Source organism: Dryobates pubescens, chromosome 17, assembly GCF_014839835.1.
Source record: "Dryobates pubescens isolate bDryPub1 chromosome 17, bDryPub1.pri, whole genome shotgun sequence".
Lineage (NCBI taxonomy): Eukaryota > Metazoa > Chordata > Aves > Piciformes > Picidae > Dryobates > Dryobates pubescens.
The window spans coordinates 23136409-23160939 of NC_071628.1; the positions used below are offsets into that span (position 1 = coordinate 23136409).

Here is a 24531-nt window from a genome sequence, read left to right on the forward strand (position 1 = left end):
CTAGGAGGAAATGACTGCAGTGTAAATACACCAAAGGTTAGCAGGTGCCAGGAGTTGAGTCCCTGACAATGTGTAAGCTCGTGGCATGGCTACAGAAAGCTCTGACAACTTTGAAAAGACAAATGCTCTGGGTGCAGGGATCAAGAGGACTGCCAGGCACCAGAGCCACAGGTCAGCACAGAGCCTTTGCTGCAGGGCTAGAGAGAGAATTAGCTTTGATGAGAGCACAGCTTGACCTTCTGCTCCCAGTGCCCATGAGGAGCTGCAGAAAGACAGCTCCTCCAGTCTGAATGCACAAATGATGTCTTTGATAATCCACCCTAACACAACTTGCCTGGCTAATTAGATCAGCAGCAGCCCCGAGGTGCAGTGGGGGGGAGCAGCTGCCACCACCAAGCCCCCTGGTGTCTCTTAATGCTGCTGCATGAGCAGAGTGCTGCCTGTTTGCAGTGGGAGTGAGGTAGAGTCCAGCTAGAGAGCAGGCTGGGTGGCTAGCAGGGCTGCCTGTGAGTGGCAGTGCCAGGTCTTGTATCACAGGGGGGGATCACAGAACCTCAGCGTGGTCAGGGTTGGGATGGACCTCCAGAGATCATCCAGTCCAGCCCCCCTGCTAAAGCAGGGCACCCCCAGCAGCTTGCCCAGGATCAAATGGCCAGGTGGGGTTGGAATGTCTCCAGAGAAGGAGATTCCACAAGCTGTGTGGGCAGCCTGCTCCAGTGGTCTGTCCCCATGTTCCCAGGCTCTCATTGCAGAGATCTGCCTGCTGACCCCTGGTGTGTGTCCCCTTGCTCTCAGGCTCTCTCTCGTTGCAAAGATCTGCCTGCTGACCCCTGGTGTGTGTCCCCTTGCTCTCAGGCTCTCTCTCATGGCAGAGATCTGCCTGCTGACCCCTGGTGTGTGTCCCCTTGCTCTCAGGCTCTCTCTCATGGCAGAGATCTGCTTGCTGACCCCTGGTGTGTGTCCCCTTGCTCTCAGGCTCTCTCTCGTTGCAGAGATCTGCCTGCTGAGCCCTGGTGTGTGTCCCCTTGCTCTCAGGCTCTCTCTCGTTGCAGAGATCTGCCTGCTGAGCCCTGGTGTGTGTCCCCTTGCTCTCAGGCTCTCTCTCATGGCAGAGATCTGCCTGCTGACCCCTGGTGTCTGTCCCCTTGCTCTCAGGCTCTCTCTCGTTGCAGAGATCTGCCTGCTGACCCCTGGTGTGTGTCCCCTTGCTCTCAGGCTCTCTCTCGTTGCAGAGATCTGCCTGCTGACCCCTGGTGTGTGTCCCCTTGCTCTCAGGCTCTCTCTCGTTGCAGAGATCTGCCTGCTGACCCCTGGTGTGTGTCCCCTTGCTCTCAGGCTCTCTCTCGTTGCAGAGATCTGCCTGCTGACCCCTGGTGTGTGTCCCCTTGCTCTCAGGCTCTCTCTCGTTGCAGAGATCTGCCTGCTGACCCGCGGGCGGCGCACAGCCAGCGTCAGAGCCGATACCTACTGCCGCCTCTACTCCCTCTCCGTGGACAACTTCAACGAGGTGCTGGAAGAGTACCCCATGATGAGGAGAGCTTTTGAAACTGTGGCTCTCGACAGGCTGGACAGAATTGGTAAGTAGAGGGTCCTGAGGTCTCCTTCCCTTTCTCTGTTGCCCTGGCAAGCCCATCTCCAGGCTTGGTCCTTAGCTCCTTCCCTGGAGCTGTGAGCTTGCAGCCTGCCTCTCCTCGCCTGACTCCACACTCAGCTGAAGCCACATCCTGTCTCTCTCTCACATCCATGCTCCTGCTGGCTCCAGCTTCCCTTCATTTCCAGGAGGTCTTTATGAAGAACCAAGCTCTGTAGGTGAGGCCATCACAAGCTGACCTCTCACAGCCCAAAGTAAACACAACCACATGCATCACACCTGCTGCAGGCTGTGGGTCTGTGAGGATGTGATGGCATTAAACTGAAAGAGGGAGATGCAGCCTAGACAGAAGGAAGACATTTTTTACAGTGAGGGTGGTGAGACCCTGGCACAGGTTGCCCAGAGAGGTGGTGGATGCCCCTTCCCTGGAACCATTCCAGGTTGGGTGAGGCAGGGCTCTGAACACCCTGTGATAGGACAAGGGGCAATGGATAGAAACTCCAGCACAGGAGGTTCCACCTCAACAGGAGGAGGAACTTCTGCACTGTGAGGGTCACAGAGCCCTGGAGCAGGCTGCCCAGAGAGGTTATGGAGTCTCCTTCTCTGGAGCCTTTCCAGCCCCATCTGGCTGTGTTCCTGTGTGACCTGTGCTGGATCCTCTGCTCCTGCTCTGGCAGGGGGGGGTTGGACTTGATGATCTTCAGAAATGCCTTTCAACCCCTAACATCCTGTGAGCCTGTGGTCTAGATGCAGATGTCCATGCTGACTGCAGAGGGGTTGGACTAGATGACCATCAAAGGTCCCTTCCAACCCAAAGCATTCTGTGGTTCTAGGGTCTGGATACCCATTTGTTATAGCTCATAGCAACCCATCCCAGGATGCTCTCCTGTCCTGTGCTGCAAACATCCTTGTCCCAGCTAGGGAAGACCAGGACAATAACATCCCTTGGTCACAACCAGAGGCATTTAACACAGAGAGATTAAGTGACTTATGCAAGGTCATGCAAGAGTTCTTTGCAGAGCTGAGGATCCCAGTCTCTAACTTCTGTAGCTTCTTATTCTCCATCTCTGCAATTTCATTGTGCAGGCTCAAAAAGGTCAGGGCAGGTCTGAGTACAATGAAGAAGGCAAGGAGGATAATGGGGTGCAGGAGTAGGGAATGAGCTGGCATCCCAGCAAGAGGTGAAGTGCCTCCTGGGCTTTTCATGCCAGGAACATTGTATTCTGTGCATCTCATTACCTGCTGCAAATCAGGAAGGGTGACCCCTGAAGAAAAGGTTATGAGCTAAATATGTTGAGTTTGGCAGAGCCTGAGCTAATGAGGCCCTGCTGTAAGTGGCAATAGTCTCATCCCTTGGGTTATTTAAATCAGACCACAGGAACCACTAAGAAATGGAAATGCCAGGCACACCCAGGGCTGGCCCAGCTTGCCTGTATCTCAGATGCTGCAGCTCTAGATGCTCAGTGCTGCTCAGGCTCCCAGCCTGCTGCTCTCATGTGCTGGAGTGTGTCCAGAGAAGGGCCAGGAGGAGGAGCAGAGGGCTGGAGCTGCTCTGCTGTGAGCACAGACTGAGGGAGTTGGGGTTGTGCAGGCTGGAGAGGAGAAGGCTCCCAGGAGACCTTCTGGTGGCCTTCCAGGATCTGCTGGGGGCTGCAAGAAAGCTGGGGAGGGACTTTGGAGGGTGTCAGGGAGGGATAGGACTGGGGGGGATGGAGCAAAAGTAGAAGTGGGGAGATTCAGATTGGATGTGAGGAAGAAGTTCTTCCCCAGGAGGGCGGTGAGAGCCTGGCACAGGCTGCCCAGGGAGGTGGTGGAAGCCTCCTGCCTGGAGGTGTTTGCAGCCAGGCTGGAGGTGGCTGTGAGCAACCTGCTGTAGTGTGAGGTGTCCCTGCCCATGGCAGGGGGATGGAATTGGATGATCCTGGAGGTCCCTTGCAACCCTGACAGTTCTGTGATTCTCTGTGACTGTGTGTACAGGTGGGCAGGCTGTGCTGTGCTGCTCAGCTTGTGCTCTGCCACTGCACACCTAACTACAATGAATGGAAACCTCTGAAGCAGCAGAAAGAACCTCACATGCTTCTTCCCCTAGGACATATTCCCTTCCACAGACAGCTGCAAAATGTCAGCAGGAGGTCAGGAGGTGACAGCAACTAAAATAGCAGGCCCTTTGGTACAGAGCTCTGGCATTGCCCTCCCCCTGCCCTGTGCTTTTGTCATTCTGCTGACCTGAGCCAGCCCCAGCCCTGCTGCCATTCAAAAGGCAGAGAGACCTTTAGAGTTGTGCACTGAAATCCTGGTGCTGCTCTTGATTCCCTGGCAATCAGGCTTGAGAGCTGCCACTTCTCTCCACCTTGCACGCTCCACTAGTGCCCAATGACATCTTCATGGCACTTTACAACCCCCTTGTGCCCAGCACTCTTTGGCTGGAACTTCCCAGAAGAGCCTAAGGGAGTTAGGGACACCCTACTGGAATTTCCCATGGCAGTCCCTGTCTTCTATGCATCAGGCATTTCTTCCAGGCAGAGCAGGGCAGTGGCTGTGTCACAGCAGGGGGCTGCATCCTGCTGAGACCCTCTGAAAGCTGAGGGGCTGTTCTAGAGCACTGAAGCCAGGTATGAGCAGAAGCAGGACCACGGTTTTGGCTCCTGTTAGGTTCTGCTCAGGATCTGTGCACAAGATGGAAGCTTCAAATTAGATCTTCACAAGGGTTTGCACTTGCCAAACCACAAGCACTGCAGTGCTCATGGAGAGGAAGCACAATGCAGGCTGGGAATGCTGGTGAGTCACAGTTCCCTCATGCCATCAGAAAGCCTCTTTCCAAGACAGCACTGCGTTCACTTACTCCCTTCTACTCAGCTGACAAGGTGTCCTTGGGCAGCTTGTGCCTCAGTGAGGAAGTGACATGATTCAGAGCTTCTGAATAGAATAGACCAGGTTGGAAGAGACCTTCAAGATCATCATGTCCAACCTATCATCCGACACCACCTAACCAACTAACCCATGGCACCAAGCATCCTGTCAAGCCTCGCCCTGAACACCCCCAGCGACAGCGACCCCACCACCTCCTCAGGCAGCCCATTCCAATGGGCAATCACTCTCTCTGTGTAAAACTTCCTCCTAACCTCCAGCCTAAACCTCCCCTGGTGCAGCCTGAGACTGTGCCTTCTTGTTCTGGTACTGGTTGCCTGGGAGAAGAGACCAACCTCTGCCTCACAGCAACCTCCCTTCAGGGAGTTGTAGAGAGCAATAAGGTCCCCCCTGAGTCTCCTCCTCTCCAGGCTAAGCAACCCCAGCTCCCTCAGCCTCTCCTCACAGGGCTGTGCTCCAAGCCCCTCACCAACCTTGTTGCCCTTTTCTGGACACGCTCCAGCAAGTCAACCTCCTTCCTAAACTGAGGGGCCCAGAACTGGCCACAGGACTCCAGGTGTGGCCTAACCAGTGCAGTGTACAGGGGCAGAATGACCTCCCTGCTCCTGCTGGCCACACTCTTCCTGATGCAGGCCAGGATGCCACTGGCCCTCCTGGCTGCCTGGGCACACTGCAGGCTCATGTTCAGCCTACCATCAACCAGCACCCCCAGGTCCCTTTCCTCCTGGCTGCTCTCAGCCACTCTGACCCCAGCCTGCAGCACTGCCTGGGGTTGCTGTGGCCAATGTGCAGCCCCTGGCACTTGGCTGTGTTCAATCTCCTGCCCTTGGCCTCTGCCCATCTGTGCAGCCTGTCGAGGTCCCTCTGCAGAGCCTCTCTACCCTCCAGCAGATCAACTCCTGCTCTTCTGGCATCAACCAGGATAAGACCCCCCCAGTGTGCCACAGAATCTCAGAATGGTAGGGGTTGGAAGGCACCTCTGACGGTCATCGAGTCCAACCCCCTGCCAAGGCAAGTTCCCCTAACGAAGGTCACACAGGAACAGGTCCAGGCAGGCTTTGAGTACCTCCAGAAATGGAGGCTCCCCTTGTGCAGTGAAGAATCAAGAGAGCAGAGAGAACAACCTCCATCCATCCAGGCACAGAAACCGTGTAGGTGTTTAAAGAATTGCCTGCTCCATGGAGGATTTGGGAAGCGTGGCCTAAGCTTGTCTAGGTAGCAGGGAGACAGGATGGAAACACCAGGCCTCATGCCTTGGAGCAACAGGAGCACTGCTGGTTGGCTCCAGGTGTGATGAGGCATTCACCTTGCAGAGCAAGTGCAGTTTGGAAGCCTGTGGCTAGGTAGAAGGGATCTGTGTGCCCCCATCACTTCCTGCTGGTTGCTGGGCAGTGCAGCAGCTTGGAGGGCACAGCCCTCTGGGGAGCTGTTAGCTGCACTGATCCCTCAGCACAGAGCACATCCATGTATCCTTCCAGCCACTGCTGTCAATGGGAGGTGAGACTGGCATCCTGCCTGGGCCAAGCATGGCCAGGGAAGAAGGTCCCCGGGTGTTCTGCACTTGCAGAGCTCTTTAAAGGCTGGAAGGGCTTAGTCTCCATGAATTGACTAAGATTGGGATCCTACAAAGACCTGTGTCCCTGCTTCACTCTGCTCTCCAGGAGGGTGGTGAGAGACTAGCACAGGTTGCCCAGGGAGGTGGTGGAAGCCTCATCCCTGGAGGTTTTGAAGGCCAGGCTGGATGTGGCTGTGAGCAACCTGATCCAGTGTGAGGTGTCCCTGGCCATGGCAGGGGGGTTGGAAGTGGCTGATCCTTGAGGTCCCTTCCAACCTTAGCAATTCTGTGATTCTCTGATGAGTAACTTCAGCCTGTGAAGAAACCTGCAGAATATCACACAGAGGCTGAGGGCCTGAAGATTAAGACTCAAGGAAATTAGGCTGATCACTGATGAGTGATCATGTTGTCACTGCTTAAATCTTCCTCCTTTTCTTGTTCTTGGCCAAAGCTACAAAACTGTTTCTAGTACTTGAATAGAATACAGAATAGAATTAACCAGGTTGGAAAAGACCTTCCAGATCATCCAGTCCAACCTCTCACCCAGCACCATCTGATCAACTCAACCATGGCACCAAGTGCCTCACCCAGGCTCCTCCTAAACACCTCCAGGGATGGGGACTCCACCACAGTCTCACAGTATCACCAAGGTTGGAAGAGACCTCAAAGATCATCGAGTCCAACCTGTCACCACAGACCTCATGACTAGGTCATGGCACCAAATGCCACATCCAATCCCCTCTTGAACACCTCCAGGGATGGGGACTCCACCACCTCCCTGGGCAGCACAGCCCAATGGCAAACGACTCTATCTGGGAAGAACTTTCTCCGCACTTCGAGTCTAAACCTCCCCTGGCACAGCTTGAGACTGTGTCCTCTTGTTCTGGTGAGCAACCTTGTTCTGGGGCTGGTTGCTAGAGAGAAGAGACCAACCTCTTCCTGGCTCCAACCTCCCTGCAGGGAGTTGCAGAGAGCAAGAAGGTCTCCCCTGAGCCTCCTCTTCTGCAGGCTAAGCAAGCCCAGCTCCCTCAGCCTCTCCTGCCAGGGCTGTGCTCCAGACCCCTCCCCAGCCTCCTTGCCCTTCTCTGGACACCTTCCAGCAACTCAACATCTTTCCTAAACTAAGGGGCCCAGAACTGGACACAGGGCTCAAGGTGTGGCTTAACCAGTGCTGAGCCCAGGGCAGAATGACCTCCCTGCTGCTGCTGTGCTGCAGTGAGTGGATCCTTTCTCCAGTGAGTGGCCCTTGGGCTGACAAGCAGTTGTGACTTGTCCCACTTGGTGATGCATCGCTTACGTAAGGCACATCACTCTGCTCCTGACTGGCTTCAAACTGCCTTGCAGTGAGCAGTGAGGCTTCAAATTAGATTTGCACAAGTATTTGCACTTACAAAGCACAACCACTCCAGTGTTCACTGCAAGGAAATGCAGCAGGGGTCGTGAATGCTGGCAAGTCACAGTTCCCATGTGCCTCCAGAAAATACGGGGGGGGGCCCACAATTATTTGCCACTGCTCACTCTGCTGTAATAAACACCATAAATATCTGTCACAAGGGCACTTACCATCCCTATTAGGGTCACTGCTGAGAGCTGAAAGCAGAATGAAAGCCAGAGGAAGTCATTTTTCCCTCTTTTTTTTTTGGCCAGGAATTTTTTTGCCACGTGGTTTGAAGTTCCTGCAGTTTGCATTCCAGTTGCATACATTTTGATACAAGAATCCCAGTTAAGCCAGGATTAAAAGTGCTTTGTGTTCCCTGCAGGCATTGCAGATGCCAGAAACCCAAAGAGAAGCTAAGACAGCACAACACCAGGCTCTAGCTATACGACATCAGTGCACTAGGAGTGGCCATCCAAGCCTTGCATCTGGGGAAGGACAATGCCATGGAGCAGTGGAGGCTGGGGACTGACCTGTTGGAGAGCAGTGTAGGGGGAAAGGGACACAGAGGTCATGGTGCACAACAGGATAACCATGAGCCAGCAATGTGCCCTTGTGGCCATGAAGGCCAGTTACATCTTGGGGTGGATTAGAAGGGCTGTGGTTAGGTCAAGAGAAGTTCTCCTCCCCCTGTAGCCTGACCTGGTGAAGCTGCATCTGGAATATTGTGTCCAGTCCCTGGTCCCTGAGTTCCAGAAGGACCTCAGGAAACTGCTTGAAAGATCTGGTGCAGAGCCACAAAGCTGCTGCAGGCAGTGGAACATCTCCCTGTGGGGAGAGGCTGAGGGAGCTGGGGGCTCTTGAGCTTGGAGCAGAGGAGTCTGAGGGCTGCCCTCATTGCTGTTCATAAAGATGTGCAGGGCAGTGTCAGGAGGATGGAGCCAGGCTCTGCTCAGGGATGTCCAATGACAGCACAAGGGGCACTGGGGGCAAGCTGCAGCACAGGAGGTGCCACAGGTTCAGAAGGGAAACCTTTCTCCCTGTGAGGGTGGCAGAGCCCTGGAGCAGGCTGCCCAGAGAGGTCTCCTTCTCTGGAGACACAACCTGTCTGGATGTGTTCCTGTGTGACCTGCCCTAGGTGACCCTGCTCTGGAAGCAGGGGTTGGACTCTATGATCTTTCAAGGCCCCTTCCACCCCCTACCATTCTGTGACTCTGAGATTGTGGTGGGAGAAACCACACAAGCAAGCCACAAGAACAGCTGCTCCCAAACCTTTTGACTGGGCACCCTGTTTGGCAGCTCCTGCTCACTCTCCTACCATTGAAATCTTGTTGGGTTTGCAGCCCTGCTTGTCTGGATCATGACTAATTCTCTGGGATCTGCTGCCTCAGAGGAAGGGCTGGCCTGTGTGAGGCTAGGTGAACTGTGAGTGAGAAGCTCTGGGATCCTTGCCAAGCTCTGCCACAGCTTCCCTGTTCGTCCTTGTCACGCCTTTGCTCCCTGCCTCAGTTCCTCATCTCTTCTGCAGGGGGAATAATGCTACCAAAGGTGGAGCTCGGCCTTTGACTGCCTCTGAGCTGCTCCCCTGTGGCCTGTGCCATGCAAGGTCCTATGGATGAATGACAGGGTCTGAGCTGTGTATAAATAAACCCATATGTGCTCAGCAGAAATGTTGCACTGCATCCACACTGTAGTGCCAGGTTTGGGCAGGCAGGTGAGCAGTCCCCAAGAGCTGCAGGTGTGAGATGAGCCAGCAGCTTGGCTTGTGAGGAGATCACGGTTTGGGTTGGAAGGGCCCTTTCAAGGTCATCTAGTCCAACCCCCCTGCAGTCAGCAAGGATGTCTGCAGCTAGAGCAGGATGCTCAGAGCCTCAAACAACCTGACCTGGAATGGTTCCAGGGATGGGGCATCTACCACCTCTCTGGGCCAGGGTCTCACCACCATTAGTGTCAAACAGTTTCTTCCTTCTTTCCAGTCTGAATCTCCCTCTTTCAGTTCAAACCATCAGCCCTTGTCCTGCCACAGCAGGCTCTGCTAGAAGTCTGTTCCCACTTTTCTTGGAGGCCCCTTTCACAGCATCACAGAAACATTCAGGTTGGAAAAGACCCTCAGGATCACCAAGTCCAAGCCAGAACCCTACTCTAAGAGGTTCACCCCTAAACCACAGTCCCAAGCACCACATCCAAATGACCTTTAAACACCCAGGGTTGGTGAAAGTACTTTAAGTACTGAAAGACCACCTGAAAGTCTCTCTGGAGCTTTCTTTTCTCCACCCTGAGCTACCCCAACTCTCTCAGCCTGGCCTCACAGGAGAAGGGTTCCAGCCTTCATTGTTGTGGCCTCCTCTGGCCCTGCTCCAGCAGGTTCATAGGATCCAGAGAGATGTCTGTGTGCCTCCTCTGTGAGGCTGCTGCTAGAGGCACAGATGATGTAAGGCCAGCAGTTCCTGTGGCCCACGTGGAGTGTGTGTGTGTGTGCTTTATTTCCAAGTCCCATTGACCTCTGGCCAGCCCTTTAAGGAGGTGGAGGTGAGTGTATCAGTGGCTGACAAGAGACACCACAGCTCCTCCTGTGTTAGGTCCTCTCTTGTCACCTGAATCAGCCACAAACATAACTGTTAATGAGGAATCCAAGTTCAAATACCACTCTGTGTATTCCTCAGCCTTGAAATGCCTTCCCACCATCTCCAGCACTACCACGTGGAGATCTGAATCTTGTGGTCAGCAGAGACCAAAAAGGAAGGCATTTGGAGTGTGATGTGGCTATCTCAAATGGCCTGGGTGAATCACAGCCCAGAGATGCTATCAAGGCACAGACAGGCAGGGTAGGAGCTTGGACTGCAGCAGGGACTGAATATTTGAGTTGCTTGGATTTGGAAGTGAAGGTGCAGACTCAGAGGATTTTCCCTTTAGCCTAAGGAAAGAGCAGCAGCTCACCAGCCAGGAGTGAATGCAGATTACTTTGGCTTACTGAAGGTGAACTGGCAACTCTGTTCACCTGAATATGCAATGCCATTTCTCATGCAATTCTAGGAGGAGAATGAAGCCTAAGACACCCCAATAAAAGGGCCAGTGGCAAGTGGTGATGAGATCTCAGGAGACCTGTCTTTAACCCTGGAAATCACTTTGCTCACATCAGTTTATCCCAACCCATGTCTGCCTTGCATGGTACAAGTTCTCTAGGAGGCTTGGTCTTCTAGGCAGCAGTCAGTGGTACTACAAACAGGGAGCTGGGTCACTGGGGGATATTAAGCTGAAGTGAGAGACTTGGTGGAGCTTCAGGGGGTGCAGTCTATTTGTCCCCCATCTCCATGGGCCCCCCAGCTTTGTCATGAGAGAGCCACAGCCACAGCTCTTTGCTAGCTGCATCAAAATGAAGCACTTGTTCAGTGAGCACTTTGCCAACCCAACACCTTCCAAAACAGTTTCCAACCCCTCTTCAATTAACATGAGACAAGATCTGCTTCTCAACCACACCTCTAGACACAGGGGACTTTCCCTGCCTTGTAGGCAGTCCAGCAGCTATCTGCAACCAGCCCACTGCAGAGCACACAGCTGACAGGAAGAGAGTGCCAGAACATCCAGAGTCTTCCAGAATGTGTCCCTGTCACAGCTGTGCCCCCCAGCAGGACACTGAGCATTGAGTCCAGGAGTTTTGGCTCCAGACACAATGGCCCCATTCATGGCCATTTACAGGGAGCTTGCTCTAGAAGGCTGGGGGTGTTCAGTTTTGCTTCTGCATAGCTCTGCATGGTGGGCACCACGGTGAAGATGTGGAGCTCCAATTGGTTTGGTTTTGTTTGACTGTCATGAGGTTCCTCAGGTACATTCACTGTCTGTCCACACCAGTGGTCTCCTGGGGTGCATTAAGAGTGTGTCAAGGGAGGTTCTTCTCATCCTTTTCACTGCCCTAGTGAAGCCACAGCTGGAGTTCTGGGGTCCCCAGTTCAAGACAGGGAACTACTGGAGGACCACAAAGCTGCTGAGGGGTCTGGAGTATCTCTGTGAGGAGGAGAGGCTGAGAGCCCTGGGGCTGTGGAGCCTGCAGAAGAGCAGCCCCAGAGGGGATCTGAGCAGTGCTCAGCAAGAGCTAAAGGGTGGGGGGCAGGAGGATAGGGCCAGACTCTTCTGAGTTGTACACAGTGACAGGACAAGGGACAATGGGCACAAGCTGGAATCCAGGAGATTCCATGTGAAGAGGAAGCTCCCTGGGCACCCTGTGCCAGTGTCTCACTGCCCACAGTGGAAGGACTTTTTCTCAGTATCCAGTCTAAGTCTGCCCTCTTCCAGCTTCCAGCCTTCCCTCTCAGCACTACCAAGCCCTTGTCAAAAGTCCCTTCCCAGCTTTCTTGTAGGCCTCATTCAGGTACTGGAAGGCTGTTCTAAGGTCTCCCTTGGGCCTTCTCCAGGTTGAAAGGCCCAGCTGTCTCAGCCTGTACTCATAGGGCAGGTTCTCCAGCCTTCTGACCATCTTCATGGCCTCCTCTGGACCTGCTCCAGCAGTCCAAGTTACCACCAGAGCTGGAAGGACCCAGCCTGAGCAGGAGAGCACTGAACCTGCCATGTGGGGGGTGGGGGTGGGGGGGTGCTGCCTTCTACATGAGAGCACAGAAATGGCAGTGCTTGCACATCCCCTTTGTGATGCATTTTACACAGCCTGGCTCTCAGGAAACTCAGTCTGAATTTGTTTCTGGAGCAGATTTGTTGAGAGCACCAAGCTCCTCTGTGGATGCTCAGAGAGCTGATCCAGCTGGGCTTTGCTTTGCTGCCAAGAGCTGCTTCAGCTCTGAGCAGAGCCTTCCCGTGCCAGTGAGCACAGCTGGGTGTGGGTTAACCTACATCTGAGCGAGTCAGGAGCAGAGCACTTTCTTGTTCTTAAATCTCCAGGCCAGCTAATGTCCCTGTATGCACAGACCCCTAAAGACAGTGGCAAGGGCTGGTGCAGTGAGACCTCCCAACCAGTCTAACCCCAGCGCAGAAGAGCTCCCCAGGGTGTAGAAGCAGCTGTGGCAACCTGCCAGTTACTGAGTACACGCAGAGCTGCTCTGCCTGCAGTGACCAGTTGCTGTGTTGCCCCTCTGGGGACAACAGCAGCAAGCTGGATTATCCAGGGAGACCATCTCAGGACACGAGTAACCCGCAGGCAAGTGGGGGCAAAGACCACTTCGTGCTGGGAGCCTTTTCCCTGCAGGTCGTGAGCCAAGCAGGGTATTTAGTGAGCCAGTCAGATGCAAAAGAAGCAGAAGTGAAGACCTGAAAGAAGGAGCCATGTGGTGGGGGGCAGCCAGGCTGCCAGCAGGCCAGGGCATCAGGCAGCCTAATAAAGTGAGATGATTTCAAATGCATGCAAATTCAGAAAGTAATTTAGTGACCTGAATTCTTAAACTGCAGCCAGTGGGCTTAGGCAGAGCTGAAGAGGGAAATGAACAGAAAGTCACAGCTAATTTCCCCTGGGTCCCTGCAGACTTTTAACAACAGAAGGCTAATTTTGATTATTTGATAGAAGAATTATTGCAGAATGGCAGCTCCTTTTATGAAATCACATGAGCCTTTCTCCTCCTGCTTTTGTGTGCTGTCTCCAGTTGAGCAAAATCTGACTTTGCAATTCTTTATGAAGGGAGCAACATCTATTTGCTTAGTTTCCATAATTTTACATACCCCACTCCACTTCAAAGCAGCAGCAGCAGCAGCAGCAGCTTTGCTGTGAGCATCTTCAAGGCTCTAAATAGCTTCCTTTTTCCCCCCCTGTATTCAGCCTGCTGTTGCAGTGAGCAAAAGGAGTGTTTAAAACCCACAGCACTGCATTGATGTTGGTTGGGGTTTAGTTTTTGTCTGACTATGGGGGGTGGGGAAAAAAAAAAAGCCTGTTGTGTTAGGAGCTGTCCAAAGAGAACAAAAGAATCAGTTGGGATGTGGAGACCTTCCAGTCTTCAGAATCATAGAAGAGTTTCAGTTGGAAGAGACCCTTAAGGTCATTGAGTCCAACCCTCAACCCAACCCCACCATGGCCTTTAAACCATGTCCCCAGGTGCCATGGCCACACCTTTCTTGAACACCTCCAGGGATGAGGACTCCATCACCTCCCTGGGCAGCCTGTTCCAATGCCTTTAACTGACTGTGCTCCTGTAACTCCAGAAGGTGAACTGCCCCTCAGTCCTGTTCAGGAGCAGACCCAGCCCGAGGGGCTGCTTGGGAGCCACCCAGTCCTCCCTTCATCAGGTTGTCACACATCTGTTGCCCTCAAGAAACCCAAGGCAGCTTCTCTGTCCTCTGCAGAACGGTAAGGGACTTTGAGTGGCCTCAGAGTGAGCAAGAGTGGAGAGTTGAAGCATGAGGTGATCGCAGATGGCTCCACTACTGGATTTATTGTAGTGGTCAGTTTCAAGACAGCTTGAGAGGGTGCTGGGCCAGCTCATTTCAACTCCACTATCACCTAGAAAGGTTGGATCAGGTGATGCTTGGGGTCCCTTCCAAGCTGGCATTCTATGACACTATGATACAGTACTTTGGGGTTTAGGAGAGATGCCTGGGGGAGTGGTTTATCTTAGTACTTTAGTCTCTGCTCAGCACTTGATCTTCTGTGGGATAAGCACCAGAGAAGCCTCTGTGCTTCCATGAGTGTACTGAAGGGGAAAGAGGAGTCCCTCTTCCTCTCTCCTAATGAAGTTTCTCACTGGCTTAGCAAGAACACAGGACTCTGCTGTGGGTCACTGAGCATAGCTGTGAGCTGCAGAACATCATTTCAGCAAGGGTTACACAGAGCCAAACTAATCAGCCTCCCAGCCCTCTGCTGGCTGCCTTCTCTGCTCTCCTTTCCAGGCAGGTGCTGGGACAGTTAATCCAGAGTGGCAAAAAGGGATTTGAAACTGAAGCCATTGCATAAACGAGGTGATGAGGAGAAATCATCTCAGCACCACTGGCCCAAACAAACTTGCTCCTACTGCTGGCTTCTGTTTCATGCAGGAAAAGGTTTTGGTCCCAGCAGGGCTCTGCTGTGTGCTTGCTCTCATCCGGTGCTGGTCATAAGGAGGATTTTCTCCAGAAGCAACTAATGAGACTCCTGTTGGTGTGTGGAAAGATCAGGGAAATGATGCAATTAATTAGAAAGGGGGAATCAATTCATTTTTCAGTTTGCTAACCAATTTACAGCCCTGAAAAATGCTCTTGAAAAATTCCTTTCCCCTTCATTAACTGAAAGGATTTTTTTTTTTCTCCCCCCATCAGTGACTTCTTTAAGAGCTTTGGAGCAGAAATTGGGAGATTCCCTTGGCAAGCCAGAGCAGAAAGATTTGCTCTACTGAAATGGTTGATAGAGTCATAGGATCATAGTATCAGTCAGAGTTGGAAGGGACCACAAGGATCAGCCAGCTCCAACCCCCCTGCCATGGGCAGGGACACCCCACACTAGATCAGGCTGCCCAGAGCCTCATCCAGCCTGGGCTTAAACACCTCCAGGGACAGGGCCCCAAGCACCTCCCTGGACAACCCATTCCAGGGCTTCACCACTCTCATGGGGAAGAACTTCCTCCTCACCTCCAGCCTGAATCTCCCCACCCCCAGCTTCATTCCATTCCCCCTAGTCCTAGCACTGCCTGAGATCCTGAGCAGTCCCTCCCCAGCCTTCTTGGAGCCCCCTTCAGATCCTGGAAGGCCACAATGAGGTCACCTGGGAGCCTTCTCTTCTCCAGACTGAACAGCCCCAACTCCCTCAGTCTGTCCTCACAGCAGAGCAGCTCCAGCCCTCTGCTCATCCTCCTGGCCCTTCTCTGGACACCTTCCAGCACCTCCAGATCCCTCTTGTCCTAGGGGCTCCAGAACTGGAGGCAGGACTCCAGGTGGGGTCTCAGCAGAGCTGAGCAGAGGGGGAGAATCCCCTCCCTGGCCCTGCTGGCCACACTTCTCTTGCTGCAGCCCAGGCTCTGCTTGGCTCTCTGGGCTGCAAGTGCACACTGAGAGCTCCTGCTGAGCTTCTCCTCCCCCAGCACCCCCAAGTCTCTCTCCTCAGGGCTGCTTTCCAGCCAGTCCCTGCCCAGCCTGCATTTGTGCCTGGGATTGCCTCCACCCAGCTGCAGGACCCTGCCCTTGGTCTTGTTGAACCTCCTGAGGTTGGCTTGTGCCCACCTCTGCAGCCTGTCCAGGTGCCTCTGGATGGATCCCTTCCCTCCAGCTGTCTGCTGCCCCACACAGCTTGGTGCCATCAGCAACCCTGCTGAGGCTGCACTCAGTGCCACTGTCCCTGGCACCCACAGAGATGTTGAACAAGCCTGGTCCCAGGACTGAGCCCTGAGGGCCTCTGCTTGTCCCTGGCCTCCACTGGGACATGGACCCACTGACAGCTGGGCTCAGGAGGACAGTCAAGTGTGATGGGGTTTCAAAGGGAAGCTGCAATTTCTGCTTTATAAGCTAAGAAGGAATGAAAAATAATGCTAAAAAAAAAGGTCATAATGACTGCAAGACTTTTGCTTTTGGCTGGAACTGCTTTAGCAACTCAGCCAGATGTAAGGAGCTTTGAGCAAACCATTTTCCAGGCAAAAAATAAAAGAGGGTATGGATGTTTGGGAAGTGTTAGCATATTCTGCCTTCAGTGCTCTGCCAAGGAAACCAGAGCCTGCTCTGCCTCTCTCTGTTTTCAAGAGCTCTGGTTATGAAAACATCCGGCCCCTCAGCTCAGCCCTGCAGCTCTTGATTAACATCCCTATGGGCTCTCATTTGAATCGAGGGCAGCGCTGCAGATTGCAGCCTATTCAAGCACAGAGAAGCAAATCAGAAGCCAAAGACAGGTGAGATGGAATTACAAAGAGCAAGATGAGCAGTAATGATGGAGGCACGCAGGAGCTGCTGGTCTGGAGCTTTTGGGAAGGCTGCACCACCAGCATCTGCTCTTTCTCCCTCTTCTACCCCTCAGCCTGCTCTTGCCCCAGTCTGTTATCAAGACAGCAAATGTGGGAAGGCAGCTTTCTTTCTGCCTGTCTGCTTTGAACTCAGCAGGCCACCTCCCATCCACATCCTGACCTTGCAGGTAGCTACAGACTGCCCATGCTGGGATTTGTACCTTGCACTTCAGAAAGAGAATGATTACAAACCTGCAGCCTGACTCCCTCTTTAACTCAAGTGTGCAGGCCAGATTGTCTCTTCCCTGTCAGTTTTATTTAGACAGGTTGTCCCTTCTCTGCAGCCAGGGCAGTTTAGCATTCCTGTTTCTGTTTAAGCAGCTCTCTGTGATCTAATTTGTGAGCCTAGGAGATGCTGGGTGGAAAGTACCCTCTGTGTGTGTGTGTGTACAGCAGGACCCTCTGCACCATCCACTCAGCTCCACTCTGTGTTCACTGCAAAGATGCTCTGAAGTCTAAAGGTGACATTCGTGCTCTCTGGTGTGCCTGGCTGCAGGGACAACCAGGATCTGCCTGTTCCAGCCCAGTGTCCAACGAAGCAGACATCACAGACCTGTCCTCCACGTGCACTGCCAGTGCAGATGGGCTCTCCAGCCCCTCTGATGACACTTAGCAGCACAGAACATTGTTTTCCTTCACTCCCAAGTCCTTCCAAGGCTGGTGTCTGTCTCTGAAAGGAGAGTTCATATACCTTGCAGCTGTTACCTGGAGGGAGTGACTAGCAGGAGGGAAACCAAACACACATGCATTAAGTATCCCATGCCGTGGCAGGCATGTCCCAGACACACCAGCTGCAGATCCAGAGTCAACCCCCTGTCAGCACTGCAGTGGTTTGGGTTTCTGGTGCAGCTCATCTTGCTGTGGAGTGTGAGCTCTGCCTGCTCTGAGCAATTGCACAGCCCTGCTGCAGAGCCCTGGGCTCCTGGAGCCACACCTCCTCCTTTACCCAGAGAGAAACACTTCACTTGAAGAGGTGCAGTAAAGGACAAACACTCAGGGTGTTCTTCCACTGCTTGACTACAGTCACAGCTAAATCACTGATTGGGTTTTTATGGGCTTGTCAAAAATCACAGTACCTGATGGGTCCTTCTGGGGCTGAAGGGAGTGGTTCTTAGCACCTTCCTTCCTCTGCCAAGTTCCCTGTGGATCAGGATCAAATCACCTCTTCTCTGAGAGGAGCTGAATATCCTATACTTATTCCCTGATCCTTCTGGAGAGTTTCTGTAACTTTTCATGCACTTGGGTCACAACAACCCCAAGCTACAGCCCAGGCTTGGGGAGGAGTGGCTGGAAGGTGCCAGGCAGAAAATTACCTGAAGATGTTGATCAGCACCCAGCTGTACATGAGCCAGCAGTGTGCCCAGGGGGCCAAGAAGGCCACCAGCATCCTGGCATGGACCAACAGGGAAGTGAACATGCCTCTCTACTTAGCACTGGTGAGGCCACACCTGGAGTCCTGGGTTCAGTTTAGGGCCTTTCACTCCAAGAAGGGCATTGAGGTGCTGGAGCAGGTCCAGAGAGGGCAGTGAAGCTGGTGAAGGGGCTGGGGAACAGGGCTGGGGAGGAGCAGCTGAGGGAACTGGGGGTGTTCAGTCGGGAAGAGGCTGAGAGGAAACGTTCTGGCTTTCTACAACTCCCTGAAAGGAGGTTGGAGCCAGGTGGGTGTTGGTCTTTTCCCAGTTAACTAGTGATAAAATGAGAGGCAACAGCCTCAAGGTGCACCAGGGGACGTTTAGGTTTGACATTAGAAGAAACTTCTTCCCCAAAAGGGTTCTCAGACGCTGGAAGAGGTTGCCCGGGGAGGTGGTTGAATCCCCATCCCTGGAGATGTTTAAGAGGGGCAGAGATGTGGTGTGATCCTCTGGGATCACACTGGGAAGTACTGGGAGCTACTGCCAACATGGCAGTCCACTCTTAGCCACTTCTTGGAATCCATCAGATGAGCAGTTGAAACCAGAGTCCTGTATGGGGCAAATCAAACATCACACCATGGGCTTAGGCAGTACCAACAGCTGGCTTAGCTTGAAAGCTGTGAGTCCATGGAAGTGTGGAGACAGCTTTAGGAGGAAACTCTGCTTACAGAGTGGTGAGACACTGGAACAGGTTGCCCAGGGAGGCTGTGGATGTTCCCTCCCTAGAGGTGTCCCATGCCAGGTTGGATGAGGCCTTAAGCAACCTGGGCTAGTGGGAGATGTCCCTGATCATGGCAGGAGGGTCGGAACTGGATAAACTTCAAGGTCCCTTCCACCCCAAACCATTCTATCATTCCCTGATTCTATGATTTTAGTCCAAACCCCTGCTAGGGCAGCTTTCAACAGCTTCAGTAAAGAAGAGTGCAAAGGAAGCCCATAGGTGCTGTCAACGATGCCAGCTGGCTCGTGCTGGCAGGAGAGAGAGAGAACACCTTTGACAAGGCAGGAGCTGGGATCTGATCCACACCAGTTCTGTGGGAGAACCATTCCAGTCAGCACCTCCCAGCTCCTGGTAGAGCAGGGCTGGCACAGTCACCCAGCCCATGCTGTTCTGAGAGCAGAGAGCTGAAAGGTGTTATGCAGGCAGCCTGGCCACGTCAGAAACCCTCTCCTTGTAGCAGGCATTTGTGCATTGCTGGCAGCATCTCATCCCCCTGCCCAGCCTGGTTCTGTCCCTCAGGCCGGGCGAGTGCAGTGCCGGGTGCGCTCGGATCAGACAAACTCTTCAGGCCACATTTTCCAGCCCACTGGGAAGGCAAAGAGATGAGATCATAGAATCACAGCATCAGGAAGGCTGGAAAAGACCTCAGAGATCATCAAGTCCAAACTATCCAGAGGAGGGCAACAAAGCTGGGGAGGGGTCTGGAGCACAGCCCTGGCAGGAGAGGCTGAGGGAGCTGGGCTTGCTTAGCCTGCAGAAGAGGAGGCTCAGGGGAGACCTTCTTGCTCTCTGCAACTCCCTGAAGGGAGATTGGAGCCAGCTGGGGCTTGGGCTCTTCTGCCAGGCAGGCAAGCAGCCCCAGAACAAGAGGACACAGTCTGCAGCTGTGCCAGGGGAGGTTGAGGCTGGATGTTAGGAAGAAATTCTTCATAGAGAGAGTGATTGGCCCTTGGGCTGTGCTGCCCAGGGAGGTGGTGGAGTCCCCATTCCTGGAGGTGTTTAGGAGGAGACTTGATGGGGTGCTTGGTGCCGTGGTTTAGTTGATTAGATGGTGCTGGGTGATAGGTTGGAGTCGATGATCTTGAATGTCTCTTCCAACCTGGTCTATTCTATTCTATTCTATTCTATTCTATTCTATTCTATTCTATTCTATTCTATTCTCACCCAACACCTCATGATTAACCAAACCATGGCTCCAAGGGCCACATCCAATCCCCTCTTCAACACCTCCAGGCATGGGGACTCCACCACCTCCCTGGGCAGCACAGCCCAAGGGCCAATTCCTCTTGCTGGCAAGAACTTTCTCCTCCCCTCCAGCCTCAACCTCCCCTGGCACAGCTGCAGACTGTGTCCTCTTGTTCTGGGGCTGCTTGCCTGCCTGGGAGCAAAGCCCAAGCCCCAGCTGGCTCCAACCTCCCTGCAGGGAGTTGCAGAGAGCAAGAAGGTCTCCCCTGAGCCTCCTCTTCTGCAGGCTAAGCAAGCCCAGCTCCCTCAGCCTCTCCTGCCAGGGCTGTGCTCCAGACCCCTCCCCAGCCTCCTTGCCCTTCTCTGGACACCTTCAAGTCTCTCAATGGCCTTCTGAAACTGAGGAGCCCAGAGCTGGACACAGGACTCAAGGTGTGGCCTAAGCAGTGCTGAGCCCAGGGCACAATGACCTCCCTGCTCCTGCTGGCCACACTCTTCCTGATGGAGGCCAGGATGCCATTGGCCTTCTTGGGCCCCTGGGCACACTGCTGGCTCCTGTTCAGCTGCTCTCCACCACTACCCCCAGGTCATCTTTTGCTGCAGGCTGGGATGTCCAGCTGGAACATGACATTTGCTGGCCTGCAGCTCCCTTAACGTTGGGGCTAGAAGGACATGGCTGAGCAAGATGGTAGCTGGGGCATGTCTGGGGTCTCCTAGTTAGGGCAGCTGAGTTTTCACAGCACCTAAAGTCCTTATTCATAAAGGATTTTCCTTTCAACTAAAACCACACAGAGTCATGGAATGGTTTGGGTTGGAAGAGACCTTAAGGATCATCCAGTTCCAACCCACCTGTGCCATGGACTGGGACACCTCCCACCAGCCCAGGTTGCTCAAGGCCTCATCCAACCTGGCCTTCAACACCTCCAGGCCAGGGACATCCACAGCCTCCCTGGGCAACCTGTTCCAGTGTCTCCCCACCCTTACTGCAAAGCATTTCTTCCTAATCTCCAGTCTCAATCTCCCCTCTTCCAGCTCAAAGTCATTGCCTGTCGTCCTGTCAGTCACAGTCCTTGTCAAAAGTCCCTCCCCAGCTCTCCTGGTGCCCCCTTCAGATACTGGAAGGCTGCCCTAAGGTCTCCCTGCTGCCTTCTCCAGGCTGAACAGCCCCAACTCTCCCAGCCTGTCCCCACAGGGGAGCTTCTCCAGCTCTCTGATCATCTTTGTGACCCTCCTCTGCACCCACTCCAGCAGTCTGGTGTCCTTCTTGTTTTGGGGGCACAAGAACTGGACACAGGACTCCAGGTGGGGTCTCATGAGAGCAGAGCAGGGGGGGAGAATCACCTCCCTTGACCTGCTGGCCACACTTCTCTTGATACAGTGCAGGACATGGTTGGCCTTCTTGACTCCACATTTGGCTCCAGAGGGAACAGTTACGTGAGCTAGCTGTGGCAGAGGTGTAGCTGAAGGAGAGTAGCTGAAGACTCAGGAGACTCCTTTTGACTTACAGTTTTGAGGTTTTCCTTTGAAAACACCCACAGAAAGAATGCAGCCTTTGGATTTATTCTGTTTCTAACAGAAGATTAGATTCTGAGGTGCAAAATGGGAGGCTTCCAGGTCCACAGGCTCTGTCCCGCTTACCAAAAACTGGCTTGACTGCCTGCCTAAGATGTGTCCTGCCAGGCACATTCTAATGGGGTCCTGAAGTCTGTTGACCATAGCAGGGGATGGGATGTCTGTCATCTTGTTGCTAGAGCACAGACACTGTACCCAGAGCCCCTAATGACAGTGGAGGGGAAGCAGAGCCAGCAGTTTGAGGGAAGTCTGGCAGGAAGCTCTGAGGAAGCCTCCCATGCTTTGACATCTCGGAGTGATTCTTTTTTCCTTCCCTCCTTCCTTCCTTCTCTTTCTCTACAGGCAAGAAAAATTCCATTCTGCTGCACAAAGTCCAGCATGACCTCAATTCTGGTGTGTTCAACTACCAGGAGAATGAGATCATCCAGCAGATCGTGCAGCACGACCGAGAGATGGCACACTGTGCCCACAACGTCCAGGCCGCCGCCGCCGCCGCCTCCACTCCCACCCCTGTCATCTGGACTCCGCTCATCCAGGCGCCCCTGCAAGCTGCAGCAGCCACCACTTCTGTTGCTATAGCTCTGACCCACCACCCACGCCTCCCCACAGCCATCTTCCGCCCGCCGGTGTCCGTCTTGGGGTCCCTGGGGCAGCAATCCAACCAGACTCCCAGGCCGGTGAAGAGGCTGCAGTCTCTGATCCCGTCGACTGGCCCCTCTGCTGTCGGCTCTCCCTCCAGTACCCCCTCCCAGCTGCACACACCAGGAGCAGAAACCCCTTCATCCTCTTCCTTCCACATCCAGCAGCTCGCAGGATTCTCAGCTGCTGCCGGCTTAGGCCAGTTCCAGGTGGGATCCCCTCCGGGTGGCTCAAGCCAGCCAGGTTTGAGCAGCACATCCTCGGTGGGACTGAGCCAGTTCCAGCAGGCATCTTCTGGATCACCCTTAGGTACAGCTCAGCCCATGCAGCAGCAGCAGCAGCAGCAGCAGCAACAGCAGCAGCAGCAGCAGCCAGCCCTTTCCAGCAGTGGATTTGGGCACTTCCAGCAAGCCACAACTAGTTCCCCATCAACCTCACTCACCCAGCTCTCGTCAAACTCCCCCCCTAGTCTTCTCAACCAGTTCCAGCCCACCACAAGACAACTGCAGGCAGGACAGTTACAGCAGCTCTCGGGCAGTGGGACTTTGGGGGGAATGAATCACTTCCAACCCACTCCTTCTTCCAACTCTCCATCCTCCAGCCTAAGCCAGCTGGCACAGGCCTCTGGTGGGCCATCCTCAGGCCTGTGCCAAACACATCCAAGTGCATTAGGATCTTTAACTGGAACGATAGCCCAGCTCCACCAAGAGCGGCCACCCTTTGCCTCCATGTCTCCACTACAGCAGTCTGGCGTCGCCTCTCCCTGTTACACCCCTTCTGGCCTTAGTCCTCCCAGTCAGAGCCCAGTGGCAACAAGAACTTTTCAGTGTGGCCCTTCTGGGGCCTCAGGCTCTCACGGCTCTCTGCTCCTGCCTCAGACAGCCAGCCCACCTCCACAGCTCCTGCAGTCCAAGAGCACGCCGCCCGTGCCGCCGGGACGCCTGAACCAGGACCTCAAGTTGATTTCTGCTTCCCAGCCATCTTTGCCCCAGGAGCTGGCTCAGACGCTGAGCCAGAGTTCTCCTCATTCCTCCAGAGAATCTGTTTCCAGCTTCTCTCCTTTCCCTGGTGGAGGGCCTGGACTCCTGGGGAAGCCTTGTAGCTCAGTTCCTGGGCGCGTGACTTTGCCGCGGCAGATGTCCTCAGGTTCTTTACCACATCCGCTGGTGTTCGGGGCCGGCGCCGCCGCCGCCTCGCTGACTGCTGCCGGGCGGAAGGAGTCCCTAGTGCTCACGGGGGACCTGGAACCTGTCAGATCCAAACTGCCCTCCAATTTGTGAGGACTCCTTCTGTCAGCCCTGCAGTTCAGTTCCCAGTTAGACTTTTCACGGCCCAGGTTTTCCTTTTCTTCCCCTCCTCGCCGCCTTTGGGCTTCGTTCCCCTCTCCATTTCTTCCGTTGAGGGTTTCGCTCTGATTAGAAACAAACAAAAAGATACCACAAGGATAACAACAAAACCAACAGGAAAAAAAAGGGGGAAAAAAAGAAAAAGAAAAAAAAAAAAAAGAAGCTAGCCAGGTATCCTTAGAGCTATAGATTTTTGGTCACTTGGTTTTATAGAGATATTTTAATACATGGAACGGAAGGAGAGGAGCAAAGCAACCCGCCGAGGTCACGCGCAGCGAGGCTCCTGCCCGAACTGCAGCCTGTCGAGGAGCAGCCATAGAAGCCACCACCCTCCACACACACAAAAGGTTTTCCTGTTGAGCCAAAGGGCTGAGGTTGACCGTGGGCCATAAAAGGGAACATCAGGGCAGGCCTGTTGCTGGCGCTCGGCTTGGCGCCGGCTGGGAGCCCGGCCCCGCGGCGCCCAGGCGTGGGGGGCGCTTGGATGGCGCAGCAGAAAGTTCCACTTCCTTCCCAGGTTCTCTCCTGTGATCTGCAGGTTGCAGAGGAAGCAAGAAGAGGGGGGGGTGAGTGATGCAGTCCCCTCTAGGCATTTCGGAAGGGCTGAGGTCTGGTTTGGATTCCACCTGAAGCACATAAAGGTGACCAGGAGATACACAGGCCTGACTTCAGGTGCTTGTCTCTTTCTTATTGCAGTGATGTTCTGGTGGGAACAAGAAGCAGTCCCTTGTCAGCCTCGAGCAGGGCAGTGAATACCCCCGCTGTATTTTCGTGGGTGTCGTGGATGGGGGTGGTAGGAGGAGTTGTGTCTCTCTGCCAGCGCTCCAGGCAGCTGCTCTCGGCCAGCAGAACCCCAAGCTTCAACCTCCCTAGGGTTTGGAAAGTCTGTGAGCTGCCTTCCAGGCTGGGGTGTGCAAAGCAAGGAGAGGGATGAAGAACAAGGCAGCACTTTAACCTTTCCCCTCTCATTTTGATGTCTCAGTGTCCATGGGTTGACTGCTTATGGGTAGAAATGGGTAGAAAAAGAGCAAAAGGTGGGGTGCAGTCACCCCAGCCCTCTTCCTCCTCAGCCCAGGGGACTTTGAGCTTTCAGGCACCAAGGGTAATAGTGGTGCCCAGCCAAGAATCCTCCAGATTTGCGACCTTGTTTATACCATTCCACCACATCAGACCAGAAATGTGGCCAGCCGTGGTCCATGCTCCTCCTCTGGTGGGGGAATTGAAATAGTTTGCTTGATTTCACCAGCAATAACAGCCTGCACCTGACTGGCTTTGGTCTCCTCCTGCAGTTGCAGCATCACTGGACACATCTGGGGCCTGGCAGGCACCTTGAGCTGGAGTTTTTGGGCTCCCCTGATTTAAGGCAGTCAAAGTGG

General features: G+C 54.0%; 1 protein-coding gene across 1 annotated transcript in view; it reads left to right on the top strand.

The window, feature by feature from the left end:
* HCN4 (hyperpolarization activated cyclic nucleotide gated potassium channel 4) overlaps positions 1 to 23151 on the top strand; it is a 166608-nt gene extending 143457 nt beyond the window's left edge. Inside the window, exons 7-8 of the mRNA XM_054168798.1 lie at positions 1413 to 1577; positions 21513 to 23151. Of these exons, the coding sequence (XP_054024773.1) occupies positions 1413 to 1577; positions 21513 to 23089 (1742 nt within the window). The 3' untranslated portion in view covers positions 23090 to 23151. The remainder of the gene's footprint in view (positions 1 to 1412; positions 1578 to 21512) is intronic.
* The last annotated feature ends 1380 nt before the right edge of the window (positions 23152 to 24531 follow it).